Source organism: Callospermophilus lateralis, chromosome 13 (assembly GCF_048772815.1).
Source record: "Callospermophilus lateralis isolate mCalLat2 chromosome 13, mCalLat2.hap1, whole genome shotgun sequence".
NCBI lineage: Eukaryota > Metazoa > Chordata > Mammalia > Rodentia > Sciuridae > Callospermophilus > Callospermophilus lateralis.
The window spans coordinates 23,499,777-23,527,404 of NC_135317.1; the positions used below are offsets into that span (position 1 = coordinate 23,499,777).

The 27,628-nt window shown below is 34.1% G+C and overlaps 1 protein-coding gene and 1 pseudogene across 1 annotated transcript; one reads left to right on the forward strand and one right to left on the reverse strand.

The window, feature by feature from the left end:
- Positions 1-27,574, reverse strand: Gdi2 (GDP dissociation inhibitor 2). Its single transcript, XM_076831992.1, has 11 exons — positions 27,293-27,574; positions 20,174-20,281; positions 16,745-16,844; positions 13,917-14,051; positions 12,729-12,927; positions 12,336-12,467; positions 6,945-7,044; positions 2,932-3,103; positions 1,286-1,430; positions 1,010-1,064; positions 1-925 (listed from the first exon to the last, which is right to left on the reverse strand). The coding sequence occupies exons 1-11, from the start codon at positions 27,335-27,337 to the stop codon at positions 779-781; spliced, it is 1,338 nt and encodes a 445-aa protein (XP_076688107.1). The 5' UTR covers positions 27,338-27,574; the 3' UTR covers positions 1-778.
- Positions 17,612-18,903, forward strand: LOC143379483 (ADP-ribosylation factor-like protein 6-interacting protein 6 pseudogene; annotated as a pseudogene).
- Positions 27,575-27,628: the final 54 nt, after the last annotated feature.

Below are 27,628 nucleotides of genomic sequence, written 5' to 3' on the forward strand. Positions count from 1 at the left end.
CAGAGGGCAGTGGATTCCAGAGTTTGGCTTTATTTTGCAGTACAGAAATCATTTGGAGCCATTTTGGGATAGACATCATTAAAGAGAGGCTCTGTCAAATCAATACTGCATTGCAGCTTGGTCCATTGAAGAAGCCACACCTGGGATACAAAAGATGCTTCCACATTTTACCTGCTTTTTAATGATATGTTCTTTTCCCCTTCTCTCACCAATTTTATTAGGTTAAAACACCACATATTGGCTTCCTCCAAACGAATCCCTAAGTCTGGAGTTTGGTTAGAAGTTTATGCCCAATAAACCAAACTTTTGGCTATGGTATTTGGGCCCTGCCATAATACTTAACACACAATGTAGTTATAGGGAATATTCAATTTAGAATCTCCTTAATGACAAGATGGCACACAAACTGTATGAATCCAGCTCTTGAGCATCAGAAGCACATAAATGCAAAGTCTACCCTGATTAAAAGATACAAATACTGTATCAAGTTTTCTGTATTGATATCACAATGTTTAAAACTGCTCCTTCACTAGAAAAAAAGCCAGTCCAGTTAAATTGAACAGAATGTGGTAACTGGCCAATTCTGAATAGCCACTCCATGAAAACAAGTTAATACATGATATTAGAAAGATGAAGGGGAAGAGTATTTACTGGTACAATGCTCTTCAATCTCTCCATTCTGATTACAAAAGCAGGCCTTACAATTTTGATTTCATACAATATGCATTATTTGTCAAATTTTATATTTGTCCTAATTAGATATTAACATGTATTGCTGTTAGTCTTCCCCATAGATGTCATTTTTCTTGCGCTTCATTTCCTCAAAATCAAACTCAGATCCTGTCATCCTCTTATAGATGTCTTTAATGTCATCACAGGTTGTCTCAAAGTGAGTTGTGGCATCATATGTGCGGGAAATAAAGATCTGGAAATAAAAATTACAAATATAAGTATTTAGGGGATGTTCCAGTAAAGCCTAAAAATATCCTTTTCAGATTTCCACACTCACCTGGCTCTCTCTTCCCAAATCTTTTGGTACAAGAAGGTCACTGATGCTGACAAATCTGAAGGGAAAAAATAGATAAGTAGGCAAGTTAGTTGGTCCCACACTCAAGTCATTGTTTTGCCTGAATTTTTAAGTCCCAAAGGGAAAACCGGTAGAGATGAGACATTTCAAGTTTGCCCACACAGCAGCCAGAGTCTGCCTGTGTTCTCGTGCTCACCTTACCATAGCACCAAAATCAAGCCTCAGTTTGGATGGTAGCTGACAGAACACAACACTCACTTTTGTTCAATTGGTTCCAAGAGCTCCAAAGCTGGTCTGATTTCTTTTTCAGGTTCCTTGGTTTCCACAGTTGTACTAACAATGGCAATGTACTTTCCTTGTGCTGCCACATTGTGTGCAGAGGAGATCATGCAAACATAGATATCTAGAAATAAACAATAGCAGCTCGAGAACTGAGGTGGATAAACCTGGGACATGAGTACCCTACAGGTTTTACTATATTTCATTCAGTTACTGCTCTTCTAAGCTTAAGTTCTATGTGAAAGCAAACTGGGTCATGGTGGATACGCAAATATTTAATAACTGAATTTCTTTTAACCTACTAGGGATTAAGGATTGATGTGGCTGTGAACTGTTAAACTTGGAAATAAAATTCCTTTCTGGCTCTGTCATAGCACCGTATTATCTACTCTGCGTTTTTTTTCCCCCACTCTGTACCCTGCACATTTGGAAACGTTTTGAATAGCTCAGAAAGGATTTATTAAATATCGATTTCCTCCTTTATTAAAAATTGCAAGTCAGTATAAACTATTTTTAAGTTGGCAATAATAAACAATTTCTGATCTTGATGTGTATACCGCTATTCAAAGTAACTATATTCTCAGAAAATTATTGGGCTCCTTTTTTGTACATTTTCACAGACCCTTTTAGGGAACAATAAGATTGTAAAGTCCCTTTGTTCTAGTGATAATGTTCTGCAATGTGATTTACTTACTGGGGATTGAACCCAGGGGTACTTAACCACTGAGACACATCTCCAGCCCTTTTTATTTTGAAACAGGGTCTCACTAAGTTCCTCAGGTCATCACTAAATTGCTGAGACTGGCCTGGAACTTGCAATCCTTCAGTCCAAGCCTTCCAGTCACAAGGATTACAGGTATGTACCACCACACCTAGTTGCAATGTGATTTCTTTTTTTTTTTTTTATTCAAATCCCCTTAGTTTTTTGTTTGTTTTTTTTTTTTTAATTTTAATTTTTTTTGTTCTCGGCGGACATAACATCTTTGTTTTTGAGGATAGAACCTGGGCCGCATGCATGCCAGGCAAGCGCGCTACCGCTTCAGCCACATCCCCAGCCCGCAATGTGATTTCTTAAAGGGAAAAAAAGAAAAAAATCATAATACAGATATCTCTTAATTATTTAGATAAATAAGATGTAGGGCTACTAAATCAAAAGATGGGAACACCAAATAGTTGATAACAACTGGTTAAAGCAAACAAATTAGAACTGCACTTTCAAAGCCAAGTCCTGATCTAAATCACAGACATTGAACGGTTTTCTAGCACATTGCTAAAATGAAATGTAAGAAGTTCACAAATGATGACACAGCTCAAAAATATAGTGGATTCAATTGAACTTGTCAGCATAAACCTCCACAGTCACTCATGTTAGAGCCAGGAGATTGTGAGAATTCACCTAGTCAATCCATTCATTCTAGAGGAAGAAACTGAGGTCAGAAGTGATGAATACAAGTCCAAAGCAGGGCTTCTAGTTTACTTCAACACAATGCTGCAGGATCCCTAGAATCTAAAAGGATCACATTATGTTTCCTACATGTAAACTAAAGTCTCTTGGTACAACACATAAAGTTAGGAATTTAGGATGACACAAAGCAATCCAACAGCTGCAGGTCTTCAAAACTCACCAGACTTTCGATTGACTTGGTTCTGTGGAATAATGATCTGACAGGAGTTGGCATCATTGGTGTTCCTGATGGGGTGGCTGAGGATACATATAACTCTGATGACCTGGCCCACTTTTTCTACCCGATCTTTTACATAGCTGGGGTCACAGATGAGCTGCTTACAGCGAGCAATCTATAACAAGACATTTTTAAAGATCTTATAAAAATATAAATACATGGGAAATCCCATGTTCATGGATTAGAAGACAATGTTGTTGTGGTAACTAGATCCAACCTAAAATGCATGCTGAATCATAAGGAATAGCCAAAACAATCTTGAAAAAGATCAAGATGGGACTCATTAAACAAGTAGTAAACACAGTGGTACTAGCATAAAGATTGACAAAGACAAGTGAGATAGGAAAGAGAGCCCAGAAATAAACCATCACAATTACAAACGATTTTTGACAAAGATGCCATGGCCAATCTGTAGGAATAGGACAATCTTTTCAACAACCAGTTAATGCAAAAGAATGAAGATGGACCCTTTACTTAACACCATATACAAAAGTTAAAATGGATCAACGGCCTAAAATAATGAAAACTCCTGGAAGAAAATGTAGGGCAATAAATTTGTGATTTCTTACACATGAAAGACACAGGAAATAAAAGAAATAGACAAGTCTTCATGAAAAAATTTAATTTTTGTACCTCAAGAAGAAAACAGTATAAAAGAGCAACCCACAGAATGGGAGAAATGTACATGAATATATCTGATGAGAGATTAATATCCAGAATATATCAAGAATTCCTAAAACAATAAAAAACAACAACTGCCCTATTCAAAAATGAGCAAAGGATTTGAAAGGACAGTTCCCCAAAGAAAACAAATGCCTATTATTAATAAGTGTAAAGACACTAAACATCACTAATCATCAGCAAAGTGCAAATTAAAATTACAATGAGATACCACCTCCTACCCATCAGAATGGCTATTATCAAAATACTATGTTGGCATAGATGTGGAGAAACTACACCACTGAAGGGAATATAAAATGGCACTACCACCATCAAAACAGTATGGCTGTTTCTTTAAAAAAAAAAAAAAAAAAAAATATATATATATATATATATATATATATATATATATATATATATATATATAGTATGATCAGAGATTTAAATTCTGGATATACACCCAAAAGAAGTGAAAAACAGGGTTTTGAAGAGAAAATCTGTATACCAACATTCACGATAGTATTAACAGCTAAAATGTAGAAACCACCCAAGTGTCCACTGATTAGTGACGTGGTTTACACATACAGTGGAATATCCTTAATAAGAAAGGAAATTCTGACATATGCTACAACTTGGGTTAAACTTAAAGACAGTAATGCTTAACCCAAGTGAAATAAGCTACTCGCAAAAAATATAAATACTGTTTATATCAGATATTTAAAAGTAGCCAAAATCATAGAGACGGAATGGGATGATGGAGTGGAGGGTTACTGTTCAATAGTACAGAGTTTCAGTTTTATAAGATGAAAAGACTACGAGAGATGCATAGTGGTGGTGGCTGTAAAATATCATGAATGTATTTAAAACCACAGAACTGTACACTTAAAATGGCAAGGATGATAAATGTCATGTATTATGTAATTTTATCACAACTTTTTAAACTGGGATGGAGGGAGCACGATTTTTTAATGTAATATTCAGTGTTTATAGTGTTTTAAATAGTATCCTGGGCTGGGGATGTAACTCAGTGATAAAGTGCTTGTCTAGCATATGCAAAACCTGAGATTGAATTCTGGCTCCACAAAAACCCCAAACCAATACATTAATATAATTTTCCCTTGAATAAAATTTCTAATATTCATGAACTAATTAATATAAAAGTTAATCATAGATAACTAGTTAAATAGCTTTTCCAACAATCCCTATAAATTCTTTTTGGACAATTGCATAGTAGTCAAGTATCAGTTTTGTACATAATGGTTGTCATACTTGCATGTCCTGGCAAAAAAATAGAAGAAATATAACTAACATTATAAATAGACCAAAATCATAATCTTTTTTTACTTTTTTTTTTTTTTTAAAGAGAGAGTGAGAGAGAGAATTTTAGTATTTATTTTTTAGTTATCGGCGGACACAACATCTTTGTTTGTACGTGGTGCTGAGAATCGAACCCGGGCCGCACGCATGCCAGGTGAGCGCGCTACCACTTGAGCCACATCCCCAGACCCCAAAATCATAATCTTAAAACTGCATTATAAGCAAGACTTTAGCTCCAAGAGTAATGTATTATAACCCTTCTCTTTCATGGCAAAGCCCTGAGGTTTCCTTAAAAAAGGGAGCTTTCTGCTGTGTGCAGCAGAGTGAAATCAAAGAAAAACCTGCAAGAGAAAGAAACAACCTAAAGCAATCAGATTAAGACATTTATCCGTATCTCCCAAACAATGACTGTGCTGAAAGCACAGGTAGTTATGACAGATCACTAACAATAAAAGTTCAGATGACCAACTAGTAAAAGGAGATTATTTGGTGTTTAGCCCAGGAGATATCACCAGGAATAGCAAAATAATTTTAACCTTAACTTTTTGAGTTTGTCTTGTGTTTGGCTCCATTTGTAAGGATAGTTCATGACTTTTTTCCCCTTAAAGGTTTTCCAAAAAAACAGAAAACATCTACCTTACATGGTCAGTGAACCCATTTATAAATATAGTACACACGGTGAGATCTGAATGATATTTGTCCTACCTTAAAATATTTGGCCATTTCATCATTTTAGGAGTTAATAAAAGAATGGCAATCAAAGCACTAGTAAACAAAATATCATCCTTCAGTTTCCTATGTCATCCTACAGTTTCCTATACATATTCCATCTTCTTATAAGAACATATAAAAAAGATTAGAGACTACCAAGACAATCAAGATAAAAGATTATAAAGAAGTAGCCTGGAAAATATAAAACCATGTAGACTCGACATCTCGGAAGATAGGAGGGACAAAGCTAACATTTCTCAGTGTATATCCCTAGGTGTGTTACAACTAAGCACTGTGGGCATAGGACACCAATTCCAGCACAGCCATTCAGTCAGCTGTGTCTTTTATTTATATGTACCCAAGAAGCATTAAGCCATGTCTCTTAGGATCATTGTGAGATATACATCATATTAAAGAGAAATCTTGCCTCGTGCTTTGCTATTAGGCTCTTTTATTTTCCTAAGCCAGGCCTATATTTTCTCTCCATTATTCATTGTCTTCTCATTCTGGCTACTAAAATCTTATCTCAAAACTTCATTTCCCATGCAATCTAAACAAGAAAAAATAGACCACCTCCAGGAGGTCTCTACATTCCCACCTAGCTCAATGTTTAAATGTTTAAGATAAAGCTTACATTTTAAGAATTTTAGACATAATATGTCAGGCAGTAACTTAGAATTCATTCTCTACTGCAAGAGCTGTTAACGATGATAATAACTGAGTGAAACGAAAGAAATATTACTTAGTATAGTAATAAAAGGAAGAGGTAATACTTTATTTTTAATGTGTGGTTGGCAGGTCAGGAATATTATGACCTGAGAGAACTTTTAAGAAAAAGCAGAGTCCCCTCAAACCTTCTGAATTAGAACAGACATTATAACCAGCTTCCAGTGATCTACCTACAATTCAGATTTATAAAAGTACTCAGAACTCTACCTGTGAAGATCGCCAACTCCACAATTTGTGGATAAGTACCAGTCCACACCATTTAAGTATGGAATACTTAACTGTTAAGTATGTAGAATTACCATCCATAATGCTGGACATTTTGGTCTTAAGTAACAACTGACACACTAGAAAGGTTGGTTGTTTTTAAAATAAGACAAAGAAACTACATTAGTCCTTAGCTATGATAAAACCAACTTTCACACAGAAATTTCATGTAGTCTGAAATCTAGCATCGATGTCCATAGTAAAATAGGTACTTAGTAGATAATACATTTTCTTCACAAGAACACAGTATTTTTAAAATTGTAAAAGTTACTTACCTCTCCTTCGGACTTCACACCAACCACTTTTCCATTGTGCACAATGATTTCTTCAATTGGTTTATTCAACATGTAAGTACCTCCATAAATAGCACTCAGCCTAGAAATTTTTTAAAAATCTCAATTATAATAAATGTTTCAATTGCTCAAGTCTCCCTCCTTAGATCTATATGAATTATAGGCAATATATTTGCTCAATTCCCATCTAAATGTATATTAGCTTGATTTATTACAGTATGAATTATAGAACAAGAAGTGCAAATTTGTTTTACAGTTGAATACTGAGGGGGGAAAAAAAGGCACTGACCAGCAACAGGAAAAATTTTTATTCATTGGTCTTCTCCTCCTGAATATTAAAAACTAAACACTATCAGAAGGCCCTAGGGAATGCCTAAAGCAGACAGAAAATGATGAACATACTTGACAGGAATCAATTGGCTGATATCTTGTGTGGTTTATACTGCTTTCCCCAAGGGAACTATTTTCCTAGTCTTTTAACTTAGGGCAGCTAGAACAGAAACAGGAAGGCTGCAGCCTTACTGATCTGAGGTACTATGAGACTTTGAAGTGCCACAAGAGATAAAACTCATGGACGGGGGGAACTCTACAAAAGTAAAAGCCACAAAGGAAGGAGCCAACAAATCTGTGATAAAAATCTCTTCAAATCTTAACTAATTCAAGAAATGTTTTCCTTCTATTCCTCCTCACCCCACAAGTACCAGGATCAAACAGGGCTTCATGCATGCTAGGCAAGCGTTCTGCCACTGAGCGACACCTCCAGCCCTTGTGTTCATCTTTTTTGCACTCCACCAACTGAGCTACATCCCCAGCCCCTTGTTCATCTCTTTAAAATGATTATTTAATGCAAAATAATTAACACTGTATTATGGGGCTTATGAAATATGAGAGATGTAAAATATAAACAAAGAAAAATGGTAAATAAAAATGATAGTGTTGCAAAGTTCTTCTCTTTTACATACTGTGGTACAATATTAACTCTAAACTGTAATAAATAAATAAAAGATTACAATTTGTAGGGTGAGCAATAAAAGAGGTGAAGACAAAAACCCATTAGAAGAATTAAGATGCAATACTAGAAAATATTTGATTAATCCAAAAATCAGGAGCAGGAAACAGTAGGGGTTGATGGGTAGCAAAAACCGTAGACCTAACCCCAACTGTATGGATTATTATGTTAAATGTAAATGGACTAAATTCTCCAATTAAAAAGCTAACATTGTCACAATGGACCAAAAAAAAAAAAAAAGATTCAACTATATGCTGAAGCTGTCTTCAAGAACAGTGTTGATACAGGATGTAGCTAGCTCAGTGGTGGAGTGCTTGCCTAGCATAAGCAAGGCGCTGGGATCAATCTCCAGCACCACACACACAAAAGAAGAAAACTGATAGAACTAGAAAAAGACATATTTCAATTCTACCAGTTCTCTTTCTCTTTTAGGTACCAGGGAATTCAGCCTGAAGCACTTTAACACTGAGTTATAAATCCCCAGCCCTTTCTATTTTTTATTTAGAGACAGGGTATAGCTATATTGCTTAGAGCCTCACTAAGCTGCTGAGGTTGGCTTTGAATTTGCAAACCTCCTGCCTCATCTTCATGAGTTGCTAGGATTACGGTATGCTCCATGACACCAGGCTACCAGTTCTTAATACTCCACCAACAAATGCAGAGTACACATTCTTTTTTTTCAGAGCATATTCATCACTAAGATTACATATTCAACCATAAAATATGTCTCAATTTCAAGGACTGAAATTGTAGTAAGTTTGTTCTCTGAACATAATAAAATTAGACACTAATAACAATAAGATATTTAGGAAAAAATCTCCAAATGTTTATAAATAATTATTCTTCCAAACAACTCAAGATTAAAAGGAGGGGGTGGCAAAAGATAGAGGTACCAAGGATAGATAACACAGTTTCAGAGGAAAACTAAACTTTCAACTTATGTTACATGTGCAAAATGTAATATCAGTCATGTGTTTCAACCATAAAAGTCAAAAAAAGGGGGAAGAGGGCTGGGATTATAGCTCAGTGGTAGAGTGCTTGTCTCACAAGCATGAGGCCCTAGGTTCGATCCTCAGTACCACATAAAAATAAATATAAATAAAATAATATATAAAAATAAAATAAATATAAATAATTTACATTATTATATTTATATAATATTATATATTATATTTATAATTAAAAAAATAAAATAAATATAAATAAAGATATTGTGTCCATCTACAACTTAAAAAAAAGCGTGGAGAGAAGAAATTTTAAAAAAGCAATTGATCAAGACAGAAAGCTACATAGAAAATTAATGAAGCTAACAGTTTAGTTTTTTAAAAAAGATAAATGATATTAAATCCTAGCAGAAGAGAGAAAATATAAATTATAAATCACAGGAATGAAAGAGGGAACATCACTAATGATCTTACATACATCAAAAGGGTTAGCACAACTTTTTACAGTAAATTCAAAAACTTAAATGAAATGGTCAAATTCCTTGAAAAGCACAAATGAAAACTACAATAAGAAATAGCATATCTGAATAGCCTATTTTTATGTGGGGCTGGGGACCAAACCCAGTGCCTCGTAACATGCTAAGCAAATGCTCTGCCACTGAGCTACCGCGCCAGTCCAAATAGCCTAATTTCTATTAAAAGAAAATTAATAATCAAAAGCCTTGTTACAAAGAAAGTTCCAGGCTCAGATGGTTTCATTGATCAAGTCTATGAAACATTGAGGAAAAACCCATAGCAATCTTCACAAACTTTCAGAAAACAGAGGAGGAGGAAACTTTTCCGAACATTTTATGGACTACCAAACCTTGATACAAATAAGAACACTACAAGCTTTTAAGACAATATCATTAACAGAAACACACAATTCAATCATCTGTTATCTGCATTAGTTGCATATGCACACACAATGAACAAATTAAATCCAACAATAAACAAGAAAATACATCATGAATATGGAGCTTATTATCCCAGGAATGCAAGGGTTTTTTGTTTTTTTTTAACATTAAAAAATAAATTTGTAGGGCTGAGGATATAGCTCAGTTGGCAGAGTAATTGCCTGGCATGCACAAGGCTTCAGGTTCAATCCCCAACACCACCAAATAAATAAATAAATATGTAATTCAATATTTTAACATACAAAAGAAAAACTACATAATTAACTCAATGTCAATATCTTTTCATAATAAAAACTCTCAGCCAAACATGAATAGAAAGGAATTTAATCTGATAAAGTCATCTATCAAAAAACTACAGAAAACATTTAACAATATTTAACACATCATCCCTAACCCAAGGAACAAGACAAGAATGTCCATTTTTAGCACCTTAACATTGTTCTTGAAGTCCCAGCCACTGCAATAAAGGCAAGGGGAAGGGGAGACACGTCAAGATTGTTAAGAGGAGAATTTAAACTCTAAACTCACACAACACAATTGTGTACATGAAAATTTCAAGAAACCTATAACAGTAGAATAAGTGAATTAGTTTAATAAACCAGTCATAAGACATAAATACAAAAAAAACAAATTTTATTTCTATGTATTAGCAGCAAATAACTTTAAAATAAATAGAAAAACCCACTATGATGATGAATATTTCCCTCAAATCTATAGACTTAATTCAATTCAATCAAAATCCCAGCAAATATTTTTTCTGGGGAGAGACAAGCTGATTCTAAAATGTATATGGAAACACAAAGAATCTTAATAGATGAAACAAATTTTGAAAAAGAACACAGTTGGACTTACATTACCTGACTGCAAAATTTACTACAAAACTATATCAAGACAGTGTGGTAAAAGTTTAAGGGAAGAAAAACACAAAATCACTGGAAGAAAACTGGATCCAAAGTAGACCCACATACATGGCTAAATTATTTCCCGACAAAGATACCAAGACTACCTGGGAAAGAAAATCTTTTCAATAAATGCTGCTAAAATACTAAATATAGGTATAGTAAAGATGAACTTCAAGCCCTACCTCATTCCACCCACCAACATTTTTTCAAGATTAATGACAGAGTTAAATGCAAAAATAAAACTTTTAGAAAGAGACAAAGTATCTTTGTGTCCTCAGGGAAAGCAAAGATTTCTTAGGAGACAAAAGGCTTTAAACATAAAAAGATAATTTTGATATATGGCACTTTATCAAAATGTAAAAATTACAAAAGACAAGACAGAGACTAAGAAACTGACAAAAGACTTGGCACCAGAATACATCAAGATCTACAAATCAAAAATTAAAAAGACAACCCAAATCTTTAAAAATCTGCAAAGACCTGAACAGTCACAGAACAAAATTATACAAATGGCCAATAAGTTCATGAAAAAGTAGTCAACTTTATTTCTCAGGAAATACAAATTAAAACCATATGATATGACATTTTATACTCATTGGGTGGTTAAAATTAAAATGACTGACAGGGCTAAGGATATAGCTCAGTGGTACAGTGCTTACCTAGCATACCTGAGGCTCTAGGTTCAATCCCCAGGGCAACCAAAATATTTAAATATGTTAAGCAAAAAGTAAAAGCCATGGCCAGGCACAGTGATGCCCTTCTGTAATCCCAGCGGTTAAGAAGGCTGAGGCAGGAGGATCACAAGTTCAAAGCCAGCCTCAGCAAAAGTGAGGCCCTAAGCAACTCAGTGAGATCCTCTCTCTAAATAAAATACAAAATAGGATTTAAAATCTTTTATTGAAGAGATTTTAATCTATTGCCTTCCTAATTCATTTAAAAGGTTCCAACATTAACTTAGGGTCAAGTGCCCCTAAGTTCAATCCCCCTTACACCCCCCCCCCAAAAAAAAACAACGCAAAAGCCAGAGACAAACGAATGTACACTGTATTATTCCCTAGATAAGAACTTCAACAACAGGCAAAATAATCTGGTGGCAGAAAGAATCAAATGTATGAAAGATGATATGACATGAGCTTTGTAATGTTTTGAACAACCAATTAAAAAAAAAAAAAAGAAAGAAAGAAATCACAAATGTAATGCAGGGGAGAGAGGATGTATTGTTTACCAAACAAGGAAGTTTTCTGTGATAAGGAAAATATTTTATATTTTGATTTGGGTTGTGGTTATACAGGGTCAATATATTTGTCAAATTTTTTCTTTTTTTTTAACCAAAGATGTTTCATTGTACATAAATTTCACTTTAATAAAAATAAAAGCACTGGGGACAAGGCTCATAGGAAGAGCACTTACAAACGTGTATTACACTCTCCACACCATGGAAAAAAAAGGAAAACTGCAGAGACATACCTTGTCTCATTGGTAAAATCAAAGCTCACGTGCCTATTTGAGATAAAGTTAGAATCAGTGAGGTATCAGCTAATCAGTTAAAAATGGGCTCTTACCTTGCAAATCCTTGTGGCAATTCTCCAAGGCCATAAAGTGGATAAAGGTATGGGCTTTTGCCATATCTTGCCAAAGACTCACTGTAAAGTTTAATTCTATTAATGGTTTCACAACATGGTTGATCTAAATAGCTAGAAAGAAAATGAATATTAGAAAAGGGTTTTAGTTTTCTTAGTTGCTCAATTTAAAAATCTTTTATTGAAGAGATTTTAATCTATTGCCTTCCTAATTCATTTAAAAGGTTCCAACATTAATTTGAACCAAGAGCCTGTTCTTTCATAGTGTAACATAGACATATGTTCTGTTGGAATTTCCAATTTGGCGAACTGGAAAATTCAATTCAGTCTGCATTCCAAGAAAAAATTTCAAATCTTAAAAACCAAGAAACTTACTCATCAGTCCTGTAAAGTGCAAGAGCATGACCGGTAAAATCTATAACATCTTGGCCCAAATCAAATCTCTTATACACATCTCTCATTGTGGTTTTCTTAGGATCGATACCCTCAAAAGTTCTAGGATCTTTTTCATCAAAGTTGGCAACATACACTAGGAATTTTCTGAAGCGACGTTTTTCAAATAGTCCCATTAAACCTAAAAAAGAATTTTTTAAAAAGTATACACTCACAATAGGACACTGAGAGATAAAAAAAAAAAAAAAGAGAGAGTATGAGAGGAAAATTTAAACATGAATGTCATTAACTTAGCCCCTCTAAGACAAAATGTAAATTAAGATATGAGAAATTTGGATAACATCACCTCCAATTTCACAACACTTTAAAATAAAACCCACACAATTAATATAGATTAGTTATAAAGTCTTTAAGTTTACCCCCAGTTATAAGTAATTACAGTCAGTACTTAAATATGAATTATGTATCTTTTTTAAACTTTTTTAAAAAATATTTATTTTTTAGTTGTAGTTGGACACAGTACCTTTATTTCACTTATTTATTTTTATGTGGTGCTGAGGATTGAACACATGGTCTCACACATGCAAAGCAAGCGCTCTATCACTGAGCCACAACCTCAGCCCCTGAATTATGTCTCTTATTAGATACAAAGAAAGTAAGTCTTTGAAAAAAATATGATCTATGAAGGGAACAATATCAAAGTTCTTTCTTTGATAACCAATCAACACTTAACCAACTACCTAAAATGCTGAATGCTCTTCCTTTTCCTCTTCTGAATGCTAAGACATATTCTGGCATCTAACAGAGAAAGAAATGTGGATATTGATTGCCCTGTTGGTCACTTACCTTACAGAAACACTAGATAATCCATTCACTGCTTTTTATACTAAAAGGTGAACAGACAGCTATAAACTACCACTTTATAGACCCTCAGCTTTTCCTACTAACAGCATGCAGTTACAAGAAAGACAATGAAAAAGAACCTTCTCCCCTCCCTAACCATACAGAATGTTAAAGATCACTAATGTAATGTACTCTCTTCTGCCTAGAACAGTGTCTAGCACATAATAAGACATTCAATAAATCTTTGTTGACTGGATGGACTGATGTCTGAAATTTCTTTCTACTATATAATCTAATTATACTGAGAAGATAAAATGAAATACTTACTAGATGCCAGGGCTTCTGCTTCAGTGGAAGGAACCTTGTAGATTTTTCCTCCCTTATAAACAAAGCTCCCTTCAGTCACTTTGAAATCTAAATAGCGAGTGACCTCTGTGTAAAGTAGCATCTTAACCAGCTGACCTAGAAAAGTCATAGAATTCAAACTTTCACTTAAATCTTGCTGCCACTAAAAATTAACAGAAATAAACGCACATTTACTAATACTAATGGCTTCCCAATTTCTTCCTAACATTGTCCAATAACTCTTACAAAACAAATCAGCAAAGCCATATTTTAAATGGTAAACCAGGGCACATACCTACTGCATAGTTTCTTTTCTAACGTTATGACTTCAGCGTTAATAATTCTTATGAACTTGCTTTGCCAAGGATAAAAGATATTAGAGGCATTAGATTTAGAATTGCAGTATTATTGCAAATGGATTTAAGCTGCTTAACAGTTTCTATCATATTTCAAAGAAACAACTCCCAAAATATTTCAGTTTCCAAGTCAATTTATGTTTATTAAAGTGAACATCAACACCAGATATAGAAAGAGTCCATGCAAGTAAAAATATTACCTTCCTATAAGCCTAAAAATTCTTAGGTAAAAAATAGCAAACTTGTGAAACCAAAATTATTTTAAAGCTGATTTGAAGATAAACACACTAGGGTTGTCAAAAATATCAAATTTTTTTTTCTTTTTTGAGAGCAAGAAATAAAGTATTGAGAGACTTACACAACCGGATATTAAAATATAATTATAGTTGTACAGATATTTTTAGAATTATATTAGCTGGTCCCCAAATTGGGGGAAAATAATATGTAGATACCACGTGTAAAAATGTAATGTGTTAAGAAATTAATGTTTGGTAAAATTTAAAATCAAAATAGAAAAAAAAAAAAAGAATGGTATTGAATGACAAGTGGTTGGCCATTTTGAATAATAAACTTCAATCTCTACTTGTTTGTGTATGGCAGGGTGCGTGTGCATGCGTGTGTGTGTGTGTGTGTGTGTGTGTGTGTGTTTTTTCCCAGGGACTGAACCCAGGGCCTCATACATGCTGGAGAAACACTCTACCACTGAGTTACATACACATTCAATCTCTACTTTTCAATCAACAGGACAACAAAGCAGATATATTTCATACAATACATGAAAATATTTATATGGTAAAATGTAAAAATTTATGACAAAAAAATGAAATTGTCAAATCATTAAAACAACCAGTAGTATTCTAATAACTTGAGACAAGGTGGAAAGAAAATTTCAAAAATAAACCATCCTGCAAATAAAAACCAATGAAATGAAAAAAGATCAACCAATATGACATGAAAAAAGCCTTGAGTATAGAAAAAATTTTAATGATTATTAGCCAAATTGCATAACTTCAAAACGGTAATCTTACTTATAAAGAGTTCTTTCACATCAATAAAGAAAAACACAAAAAGCTCAATGGAAAAATGTACCAGCACAAGGCTGGCCAATTTACTAAATAGGAAAGTTAGACAATAACATGTAAACCTCATTCTATCCTCTTAAAAAAATAGATATTTTTAAAGTTCAGATTTTACCTCTCAATGACAAAATATCAACCAAAACAAATAATATTAAGGGTCGATAAGATACTAGGAAACGGGTAGGATAATATCACTGGTAAAAATAAAATGTGGCAATAAAAAGGAAAAGACTTTTAAAAAAGATCATTATCTTTGTCCCATAATAACAATTCTGAGTATAAAACGGGGTTTGTCGAGTGTGCATGCATATTCATAACATACTGGCTTAAAAAAAAAATGTTAATTGGGACCAGAACCACTATGTCATACACCAGAATATTAACTATAATTAAATCTAGATGGTGAGATTATAATTAGGTAAATTTGCTTTTCATTCTACTTAACTGCTTCCTAGTTTAAATATTACTTAAGCAAACTTTTTTTAGAATTTACCCCAAAAATAATTTAGCAAATTTTAGAGAAAATCCAAATAAGATCTCTTTCTATTAAAACAAACAATGTAATAGAAACAAAAGAATAAAAGGAAAGGGTAGCACATACTTTATTCATAAAACATAGACTTTGATAACCAAGAACTTAGTTTTCCAATGTCACCTCAAGTACTAATAACACAGTAATTTAAAAAGATATTTCATGCCTCTATGATGAGAGAAAATTAATTTGAAAAATAATTTTAAAAGCCTACACAAGAAAAACATTAAGATGACTCAGTTTTTAAAGAGCCAGTTATCTAAAATTGTCCACAAAGCATAGAGAGGGAAGTCAGTTACAAATGTTTACAATTCTGGTATGTACTATACCACATCCTAATTGTACCAATGTTTATAGCTATGTCAAATGCTCCCAATTTTATTTTACAAAACTTACATTTACAAAATGCTTACAAAATTTTGGCATTTATCTTGCTACATCTTAACTTTGTTTCTCTAGGGCTGAGGCTGGGGCTCAGCAGTAGCACATTTGCCTGGCATGTGTGAGGCACTGGGTTTTATTCTCAGCACCATAAATAAATAAATAAATAAATAAATAAATAATTTTTTTTAAAAAAAGGTCTATCAACAACTAAAAATATATTAAAAAAAAAAAAAAAAAACTTTGTTTCTCTACAGCCATTTACTAATAAGCCACACGCACTTATCTCCATTCTTAACTTACTGACTCCAGACACCTCTAATAGACCATATCATTAACCATACTATTGCCATTCAACAAAATCCAGTTCCTCACACACACAATAATATTCTCTTTGAGAGGTAGTTTCTACCTCCAAATAAGATCCAGTATACTTTCATAAATTAAGTTAGAATTCTTTACCATTAGCCATAAGAAACTTGGGAATTAAGTCAACATTCCAGTCTCTTCCTCTCCCCATTGATGTTGGTGGTGGTCCTGGTAATTTAAATCTTTTGTATAACTAAAAGCAAAACAAAAAGTAACAAAATTTAATTTTCCATTATTTTATATAATACTTTAGATTTAATGTGGTTTTGGTATAATAATAAAATACTACTACAATAAGGCAAGGTAGGAGGGCATTTCATATTTTATCAGATAAAATGTTTATCAAGGTCCCAATACATACATAAATAAGACAAATGGATCAACTTATGAATGCTAAAATAAACAAAATATTACATAAGTTTTTAATTTGTTTTTTAGTAGCAGTAAAACAAAACAGGAAACTATTTATTAGTGACACTAGTAGTTCTGTAGGTACATTCCTTATTGGTAGAACTCATTCTTCCCCCACATAAAAAGCTAACAAAGATTTATGAAGCTGCTTAGTAGTCTTTTTGTTTTGTTTTTCAAACCACAATTAACTAAAGGTTCAAGCATTGCATTTTTTTGTTTGTTTCTTCTTATTCTCATCTTCATTCGAAAGTTTTCTCACTTCTTTTTTCTTTTGAGAAGATTAGGCTAGTTTGTAAGAAATTGTTGTTGATTACATTACACTGCATCATATTAGGGGCCATGTAACGTCCAGTTACCCCACCCTAACTTTGCTTCTGTAGTTATATTAGGAGTTAAACATAAATTTTGGATCCTTCAAACTAGAAAAGATAATTAAAACTAACTGTAGTTAACATAGCTTTTTAAGTTTCATTAAGGTATAACTGATATATAAAAAATGCACACCCTTAATGTATATATTCTGATGAATCTGGAGAATAGTATATGGCTATGAACACCATCAAAAAGTATCAAATATATCCATCACTCCCCAAAATTTCTTTTGTGTTGTTTTTTTCCTGGGGGTTTTGGTTTGGGGTGTTTAGCAGTAGGAACAGCTAACTTATAACTTCTGAGTAGAAACTTTGATAAAAGGAAGCCTGCAGTTTAAAATTTGAGAATAATATTTCAATTTCATGAATCTTACTGATAACATAAAACAAAGTTGGTAGATACATAATAAAAATTCAAGTCTCTGAATATATTCACCATAAGAAAAAATTTTAAAAAGAAAAAGGAGAAAGAAGAAAATGTGTTAAACTTATTAAAGATCAGCTAATAAATGTGCTCAGTGTGGAAGGAATGGTGACAGCAAATCCCTCCAGACTGTATACAAAGAAGAAATTTGGTGGCCATCACCTGAACTAAGAGGTCCAAGTTATAAGCATCATTAATGGTGGATATATGCGGATGTTCAACAAGCCCCACACAGAGAAATTTATAAGTGAGTTTAGTATAACACACTTAGTGCTTCATGTGCAGCTGGGGATGTAGCTCAGTGGTAGGGAGTTTGCCTCGCATGTTCAAGGCCTAGGGTCTGATCCCTTAGCACCAGGAAAACAAATTTTTTTTATATATATGTTTCAAGTGGCCTTATCCTAAAAAAGCAGAAAATAAGACTACTAAAGCAACGAGAACTAAGCTTAGAATTGTACAACACAGGTTTGCAACCAAACCCTGAGATTTTAACCACACAGAGACTATTTTGTAGCCTGAAAAATTAGGATAAAAACATGCTTTTGAGGAGGCGGACGGGGGAAGAAGGCGTGTCGAGTAGCGTGGAGGGAAGTTGTGGATAGGGGCGGGCGGAACAACGTGAAAGGCAGAAAGAGCCGAGCCAGGTCCTGTCTATTCTCTGCTCACTGCTGTTCGCCATCCTCCTCGCCATCGCCTACCTGATCGTTAAAGAGTTGCATGCTGAGAATTTGAAAAATGAAGATGATGTAGATACTGGACTATTAGGATTCTGGACTGTACTTATAATATCCCTAATTGCTGGATTCTCCTGTTGCAGCTTTTCTTGGACAGTTACATATTTTGATTCTTTTGAACCAGGAATGTTTCCTCCTACTCCTCTTTCACCTGCCAGGTTCAAGAAACTGACCGGACATTCTTTCCACATGGGCTATAGCATGGCAATTTTGAATGGCATTATAGCTACTCTTACTGTGGCATGGTGCCTCATGTGAAACCACACTGGAACGATATTTTGGCAAAATTGTGATTATTTTGTAATAACAGGAAAAGAAAAAAAAAAAAAACATCACCTGCTCAGAATACTAAGAAGTCATTATATGGTTCAGATACGGATCATAATCGTCATCATCATGAAGAACCTTTTAAAACGTCATTCTGGAGTCTAGGCATTGAAAATATCTTGAGTATTAAGTTTCGAGTACTTTTTAAAAGTATAGGATTCTTACCTCATTCTTTTACTTTTGTTTGTGTGTTTCTTATAAAATATAGAAAACATTTTAACGGAAATCAAACTTGGACACTTGAATACAGGATAATGCCTACCTTTCCATGTATATATACTATAATTTTGCTAAGAAATACTGATTAATTGAGATAGAAATATTTCTTTCTTACATATTACGTTACGAAAACAAACTGCCTACTTTCCTGACATTTTATAGAAGCTACTTTTAAATAAAAATATTTAGTTTTTGATATTCATATAATAGAAGGTGCATTTATATTTTTTATGAGGCATAGTTCCTTATGTTTTTTTAACATATTTTCCTACATTTTGAATCTACATTTTTTTTTAAATTATTGCATCTAGACAACTTTAAGTGTTATTTCTTGGCTTGTGCAAAACTAATACCTGCCATTTATACTAAATATTTTTGTCTGAAACTAATAAGCACATTGATGTAAGTTTAAAATTAAGTAAATTTATTTGTAAAAAAAAAATTACTGAAAAGATAAATTATTTCAATCATTAAACTATTAAGAATTCAAGACTATTCATTGTTTCTATTTTCCAACATTTTACATATTTATCTTGTAAATATGGTTACTTCATCAGAACTTATTTTGTTTTTAATAAATGAAAACCTGAATTTTTTGTATGTAGAAATACTTGAATTAGTATATTTTTTAATCTCAAAAATTTAGTTACCAAAGTAGAAAGGCTATGTGTGTGTAATAAAACTATATTTTATATATAGAAAAAAAAATATGCCTTTGAGTGACAGAGAGAATTAATAAGACCAAGTGGAAAGCACTGGCATTGTGCTTGGTACGTTAGGCCCCCTGCTGTCAATCTTCCTAGTCTATATTCTGTTAGCTTTGAGAGATAATAGACACTAGATGGCAACAAAAGGTCACAATTAAAACTTCTACAGCTCCCAAAAAGAAGCTCCTACAAAATTATGTGCTGAAGACTTTCTACTTAGTACATTAAAAATAAATAAATAAATAAAACCATCTCTCAGGATTAAAATGAAGATTTATTAGGAAAACACTCAAAATACAAAAGGCATGTTTATTTTTATTAACACTTACATCTTCCAGTGGTGTTATAGATGCACTCTCTCCTCCATAATATGGGTTTCGATCCATATGAAGAACCTTCTTTCCATTCACTGACATTATACCAGACAGAATACATTCCTACAGGGAAAACGTAAGTATCTTTAAAAGAAGGCAAGTCCCACAACATATTTAAAACCTTCAAAAGTCAGTCATTAAGAAATTAAGAATTCTCTTAGTTAAAAAAAGAATTCTCAGGCTGGGATAGCTCAATTGGTAGAGTGCTTGCCTCGCATGCACAAGGCCCTGGGTTCAATCCTTGGCACCACAGGGGGGAAAAAAAAAAAAAGAATCCTGGTTATGTTCATGCAACATGACATACTCTATGAAGAAAGCCCTAAAGTAACCAAGATTCAAAGTGTGCTCTTGGATCCCAGTGGGTCCCAAGATAAAACTATTTTCATAATAACACCAAGAACATTGAATCACTTTTTAAAAACTAGGTTTGCATTTTGCACTGATGATGCAAAATCAATGGTGGATAAAACAAAGACAGAGGCTCTAAACTAGCAGTCATTACATTCTTCTCTAACAGGCACTTGCTTAAGAGATACCTTTAATGAAGCATGGAAATTAACTATTAAAATGCATACCCTTTAATATGTCTTTTTATCTTCTGTATAATAAAATGGGAAATACACATTTTAAATTACTTACACCTCAGGATTAAGTAAGCTGAGCTAGCTACTTTTTTCACAGATCATCATTTTGATTTTAAAAACCAACTGACTGACAACCTATGATTAATTAGGCTTAGGTATTTGTCAGGCATTTTCTCAAAAATGAATATAAAGGAAAGTAACTGACATTATTTGTTGCCAATAACAAGTTAAAACTGTGAATGATAATTAGAATTTTTGAAAACCTGGGCATGTATGTCAGGTCCCTAATACTGACTTTTAAATGACATTTCAGTAACAGTATTAACAAATATGATTTTTTTTTTTAATTGGAAAACGAAATGTGTTAACATTGGAAAGATCTGCGTATTTTCCAAATGACATAGGAAAAATAAATGATGCAGGAGAAAAAAGGGAATTCATAGTGCAAACTTTACCAACGGATTTTAATGTATCAGAATATCAAACCATTCCTGGGCATGGTGGCACACGCCTGTAATCCCCGCGGTTCGGGAGGCTAAGGCAGGAGGATGGCAAGTTCAAAGCCAGCCTCAGGAAAAGCCAGGTGCTAAGCACTCAGTAAAACCCTAAAATTTTCAAAATAAAACACAAAATAGGGCTGGGATGTGACTTAGGGGTCGAGTGTCCCCGATTTTAATCCCCAGTACCACATATAAAAAAAAGATGAGTTGTTGGGTTATTATAGCAATTCATCTTTTCAAAAATTGATGCTAGTGTTTTCATGTACGTAAAAGAATTTCAACAAGGGGCTGGGGATATGGCTCAAGCAGTAGCGCGCTTGCCTGCCATGCGTGCGGCCCGGGTTCGATCCTCAGCACCACATACAAACAAAGATGTTGTGTCCGCCGAACACTAAAAAATAAATACTAAAATTAAAAAAAAAAAAAAAAAAGAATTTCAACAAGAATCTGAAAGACTATATTATTATATTCCTTTCTGGATCCAACTACACTTTTGTGTGGTCTGATTATTTTCATAAATTTCAGATAGACAATTATCACAACAGACTGAACACAGGAGTTTTTATAAAGTCAGACATTAAAGAGATCTGCAGAAAATGTAAGACAATAACGATCTCACAAATCTTGATTTTGAAAAATAGTTACATTTAATAAAATTGTCAAGCATGTTAACATGTAATGTATTTATTACTGGTTTTTAAAGTAGATTAATTTTTTTATTTCTGTTGATGTCTAATATTGACAGAAACAATCCTTATAAACAAGTTTTTTTATGATCTTCAATTTTAAGAGTAGAAACAGAATCTACACCAAAATGTTTGAGAAATAGAGCCCTAAGGAAGAAGCATCAAGGATAAAAGCATCCAAGATAAAGGATAACCATTAATAAACTGACAACAGAATTCCGTATACCAGAATTCTGTGGATCAGTGATTTATTTTTTAAGAAGACAAAGGAAATTCCACATACATTTATAAATTTTAGAATTTCTCAAGTTTGCCCAAAATACCCTATATGGCAGAGAAGTATAATCTCATTCCCCAAATAATCTATTTGACTTTGAAATATTTATTTTTTTTAACTCATACAATTTAATTTTCCTCTATAATGTATGTATTCATTTGATATTTCTTAAATGATTAAAACTATCAGATTCAATTTTAGTATACAAGTATGCATAGTTTTTTGACTCAAGAAACAAAACATTATGTTCTGAAAGTCACTCATGCCGTTTCACTCATAACCACCATCATCATCACTCTTATGGCTTCCAACAGCAACAATTTGTTCTGTTTTTGAACTCCATATAAAAGGAATCATGTGGTATTTATTTGATCTTGCATCTTTTATTCAACATTATGTTTAAAAGATTCATTCATGTTTTGTGTGAGGTCTAATTTGTTTATTCACATTACCACAAAGCAGGGATTCCCTAAGGTACATGATCCAAATTCAGCATGCAGACTACTGTTTTTAAATATAGGTTTATTGGTAAATATCCATGCCCCATTTATGTATATATTATGCACAGTTATTTTCACACTTCTCTAGTTCGGTAATTGTGACAGAGATCATATGGCCCGAAAAACCTAAAATATTTACTGTTCTATACCAGTTCAGAAGGAATATCTAATCCTGTAAGCAAAGAATATTAAAGTGTAGATCCTGATTGGCAGGTCCTAAGCAGATCCTGAAGTTTCTGAAACTTCAGTTCATCTATGGACCATACACTGGGTAACAAAGCTGTAAAAGTCTCCCATGAATGGACATACCACATTTTCCTTATCCTTTCTACTATTGGTCCACAGTTGGAAGTATCCAGTTTTTGACTATTACAAACAATGCTCTATGAACACTCTAACATGACTTTCAAGTATAAATTTCTGTAGCTAGCTATCAAGGAGAGCAAATACTGTGAATCAGCTTTCCAAAATAGTTGTATAATTTATGCTTCTGAGAGCATTATATGAAAAATGTCCTTGGAGTTTCAAATCCTTGCCCAAAACTTAATGTTGTCTTTAATTTTAGCCCATTATCATTAAGATGAATTTCCTGTTAATTAATGAAGTTTAATACTTTTGTATTTTATTAAGACTAGATATCTTTTTTTAATAAGTTTCCTTTCAAGTTTTTTACTCACTTTTTATAGGCTTCCTGTCATTTTCTTATTGCCTTATGAAAGTGCTTTATATGTTCTGTTAAGTCCTTCCTTGGTTACATGGAACACAAAGATTTTCTTCCATTTTGTGGCTTGATTTTCATTTTCTTAATGATATCTTGGTAAACAGAACTGAAAGTATTTTACAACTACAAAAATCAGCCCTAATATCATCTAAAACAGCTAATTTGCTAAATAAAATACTAACATATATAGTTCAATATGTGAAAGTAAAATAATATTTATATCTTGAAAGTAGGTTCTTAAAAAAATTAAAAAACAAAACAAAACAGGAAGACCCCTCATATTCCCAGCTAACAAAGTAGACTCAGGGTTAAACTTTTGAAGAGAAAAATCACAGCAAACAACTTTTGAATGTTGTATAGCTTCCACATATAACTTTTCACACTCCACTGCAAAAAAAAGTATGACCTACTGGATTTAAAGCAATCACTGAAAGCTGAGAACTAAAATAAAGGGGCCCAATAACTGAATGATGCAGCAGAATCAAAGAGCTGACAGTAACTACCTTCAAAGTTATCACCTGGAACAAATACAAAAGTTAACTGAAGCTAATAAAAAATCTGCAAGTCCATTGATTCTTCTAAATCAATAATAAAAGATTATTTCTACATTGCTAAAAGGATATACTATATAGTACAATATAGACCCTATCTCTAAATAAATATGGCTGGGGATGTAGTTCTGTGGTTAAATGTCCCTGTATTCAATCCCCAGTATGGGAAAGGTTGGGGGGGGGGGTCAAAGTTCCTACAGAGCTTACTAGGTCTTAATGGCTTCATTTGGTTATAGCTTAAGACAATAATTAATCCTCGTGATGTGAAATCTTAGTTATAAAGTAAATTAATAATGTTCTTTAGTTTGTTAAAGAAGTTTTGATATCATTTAGAAAGTTTTTTACCCAAAAGCTATAGTTCTTTAAAGGGATAACTCACAATTCCTTATATAGAACACTCATTTTTTTTCCCAAGACAGAATAAAGGCTTTAGTTTCTACCAAATCATTTTGGGTTTTCTTTACTATCAATATAGGTTTTAGGTTTTCTTTACTATCAATATCTGTGGATTAAATGTAACTAATGGAAGTTATCTGACAGCAGGCTCATATTTTACAGTTTTATACCATTTGTAACATTATTGTTCAACAGTCCTAAGACTTCTTATAGTATACCTTTTAAATTTTGGAAATGTGTTAAATTTTTTAATTCAATATGAGCTACAGCATGTTGTAGCAAATCTACTGTTTGTAAAAACAATAAATAAAATGGAAAAAAATTGTGGATTAATATGAGCTAATTAGACTTAACTGATATAAACAATGCCACTAAAGCAATATAAAAATCTCCAACAGTTCTTCACACTTATTTACAAGTAAAAGTTTCTGACAGTCAAAGTACAGACACAAGGGAACATCATGTAATATGTAGTACCCATACCTGACAACATATGCCTTTATTAGGGTCTTAAATCTTAGGCACTAAATATTTATAAGCCAAAAATTAAGGAAATAAATTGCATGTTAACTCTAGATACTCAAAGTTAATTTGGAACTGAAGGTTTTTAACTTTGGAGATCTCCTCATTGAACTGCCAGTCATCTAAGTCCTAGTATCACTAAAACTCAGAATCCCCCTGTTGTGACTACTCCTACCAATGATGGTAACAATGTGACTGCCCTGAATTGATATAATTCTCAAAAGAACATCTCACAAAAAAATGTAGGAAACTAACAGGAGATTAAAGAGTTATCATCCATAGCTATAAAATGACAACCGAAAATGGTAAGTATGTATCCACCATTCATCAAAAAGTTCACAGTCCAAATGCAAATTTAAATGAAGTATATTATCTTGTTTGTTATCCTATAAGACTGTATATCATCTTTGATACAAAGTGATGCTTCTGAACTAGGCAGGTGGAAACCTGCATGATGATGGATTTGTACTCACTTGTCTATGTTCAACTAACCTGAATCATGAGTAAATTTGAAAGACTAGCAATAATTATAGAAAAAAAAGAGTGGAACTAACTGGTTCTTACAACACGCTGGCAGCAACAGTACACATTCCAACGGCCAAAATCCACCACAAACTACTAAATTCAGCTTGAGATCCCAATTAGGTACTTAAAAAAACAAAAACAAAAAACCTGCAGAGGGTAGGCCTATTCATTTAGGCATCCAACATTCTTCCCAACTTGGCATCAAAAAAGAAATTCAACCAAATTCCCCACATTTAAAAGACCAAATGACTTTCCGGAGAAGTAACTGCAGCTGTTTGGTACTATTTCCTAGACTGTCACAAGTATATTTCTGGACTGGTTAAATATAAAAAAATATTAAGAAATGAGTGTTCAACAATCATCATAAATCACTATAAACAGAAAGATAACTTTTTTCTTTAAAAAAATTAGCCAAATAAAACGTCAAAAGTTTTCTCTTACCTAGATAAATCAAAAATAGTTATTTTATAAAGTGTTATCTTTATAAAAATTAATTTGATCCTAAAAAAACATATTTCAACAAACTTGAAGAAGTGATTTATATTAAATGACTCAGGCATTTGAAGTCCGACTATAAGGAATTCACAAGATTTACATCAGTGTTCATCTGGATCAGTATTCATGATGAAGTAGCCTTGTCAAAATTTCAGCTGATAGTTAAATGTTTCTGTCTACAAATTGGAATTCTTCTGCAAGAACAGTCCTTCTTTTCTTTTAAAAAACATCAGAAAAGGTACTAGATACAAAACCTGCCTGCATTATTTGCAAAATATTATCTAAAGATCTCTAAGCAGACAGATGCACAGAAAAATAAACATACTATGGTATTAGATATGCTTTGCATTTGTGTTTTAGTAATTCACTCTTCATGTTATTGATTTATCTTCTAACTCCCTGAAGGGAGTTGGTAGTAGAAAGATTTTGGCCTCTAGCAATCCATCACCCATCAGTTTCTTAATACAAAGCATTCAGAAGAGACAGTGGAGGCAGGAAGCAAACCAAACAAAAGGGAAAGATGCAGGTGCAAAAGCATCTGACATCCAAGTTTTGAGAAAACTAACTTCCAATTCTACTGATGCTCAGTTAAGTGGGTTAACAAAGTGCTTTAAAGGAATCAACTTACTGGGAGGAAGAGGGACTTAAAAAAGAAAGAAAAGCTAATTTCTGCATTTTCTTCAAAAGCTTAAAACCCTAGCAATTAGAAAGAAGTAACTATTCAATGACTTGTCAAGAAACCTCCCTGGTCTGGCGGCCAAGACTGAGCGGCAGTGGCTGCAGACTAAATAGGAAACGCCACTGCGAGCGGTTTACACCCTCCCCCCTCTGCCTAGTGCTTCTCCGCTTCCAATCGGGATAGGTCACAGACCCAAAAGGGAAGTGAAGGAGCAGCGGCACCCCAGGGCAAGGTTTTTTCTCTTTCCTCTTCATTTCTGCAGAAGGGTGAACCTTCTTCTCACCTGCTTTTATTCGGCCGTTACTACCCGACTGACTAGCTCCACAGATGCACCGCCAGGGTTTCCATTTCCTGCTGTTTTGCTGCAAATTTGGAGAATGCCCGCTTCCTTCAAACCTGTTCATTTCCACTAGCCACGTCCCCTTCCCCGAAAACCAAGGCCAACGACGAAAAGACAGCCCTCGAGGGGACTCAGGCCGGCAGGTCTCGGACGCTGGGCCGCCTTGTACCCGGGGGGTGCATCCACCGTCACCCGGGTGGCGGGCTGGGAAGGGAGTCGCGGCTAGGCCGGGAGACCGGGCGAGGGGACGCCCCCACAGGCCCACACATCGCGGGCCGCCCCGCACCCTCCAGCTCACCGTCAGGCCGGTGCCCAGCACGATCACGTCGTACTCCTCATTCATGGCGGGGCAGGGCGAGGATCGAGGATCCGGGAACAGAGAAAGCGCAGAGGCTCTGCGACCACCCTAAGAAGGCGGTAAGGTGTTCAGGCCGTTTGGGGCCCGAGGGAAAGGGAAGAGCGGAGGAGAGGTAAAATGGAGCTGACCAGGAGGCGAGGCCGACCGCCACCTCAGACGGGAAGAGCTGAGCTGGGCAGGACGGGGAGGGAGAGCCGAGAGGAGAGGGCGCGGCGGGCGGTGACCGAGCCTCCGCAGCCGGGGCGGGGCCTGCCGAGAGGCCGCGAGAGCCGCCAG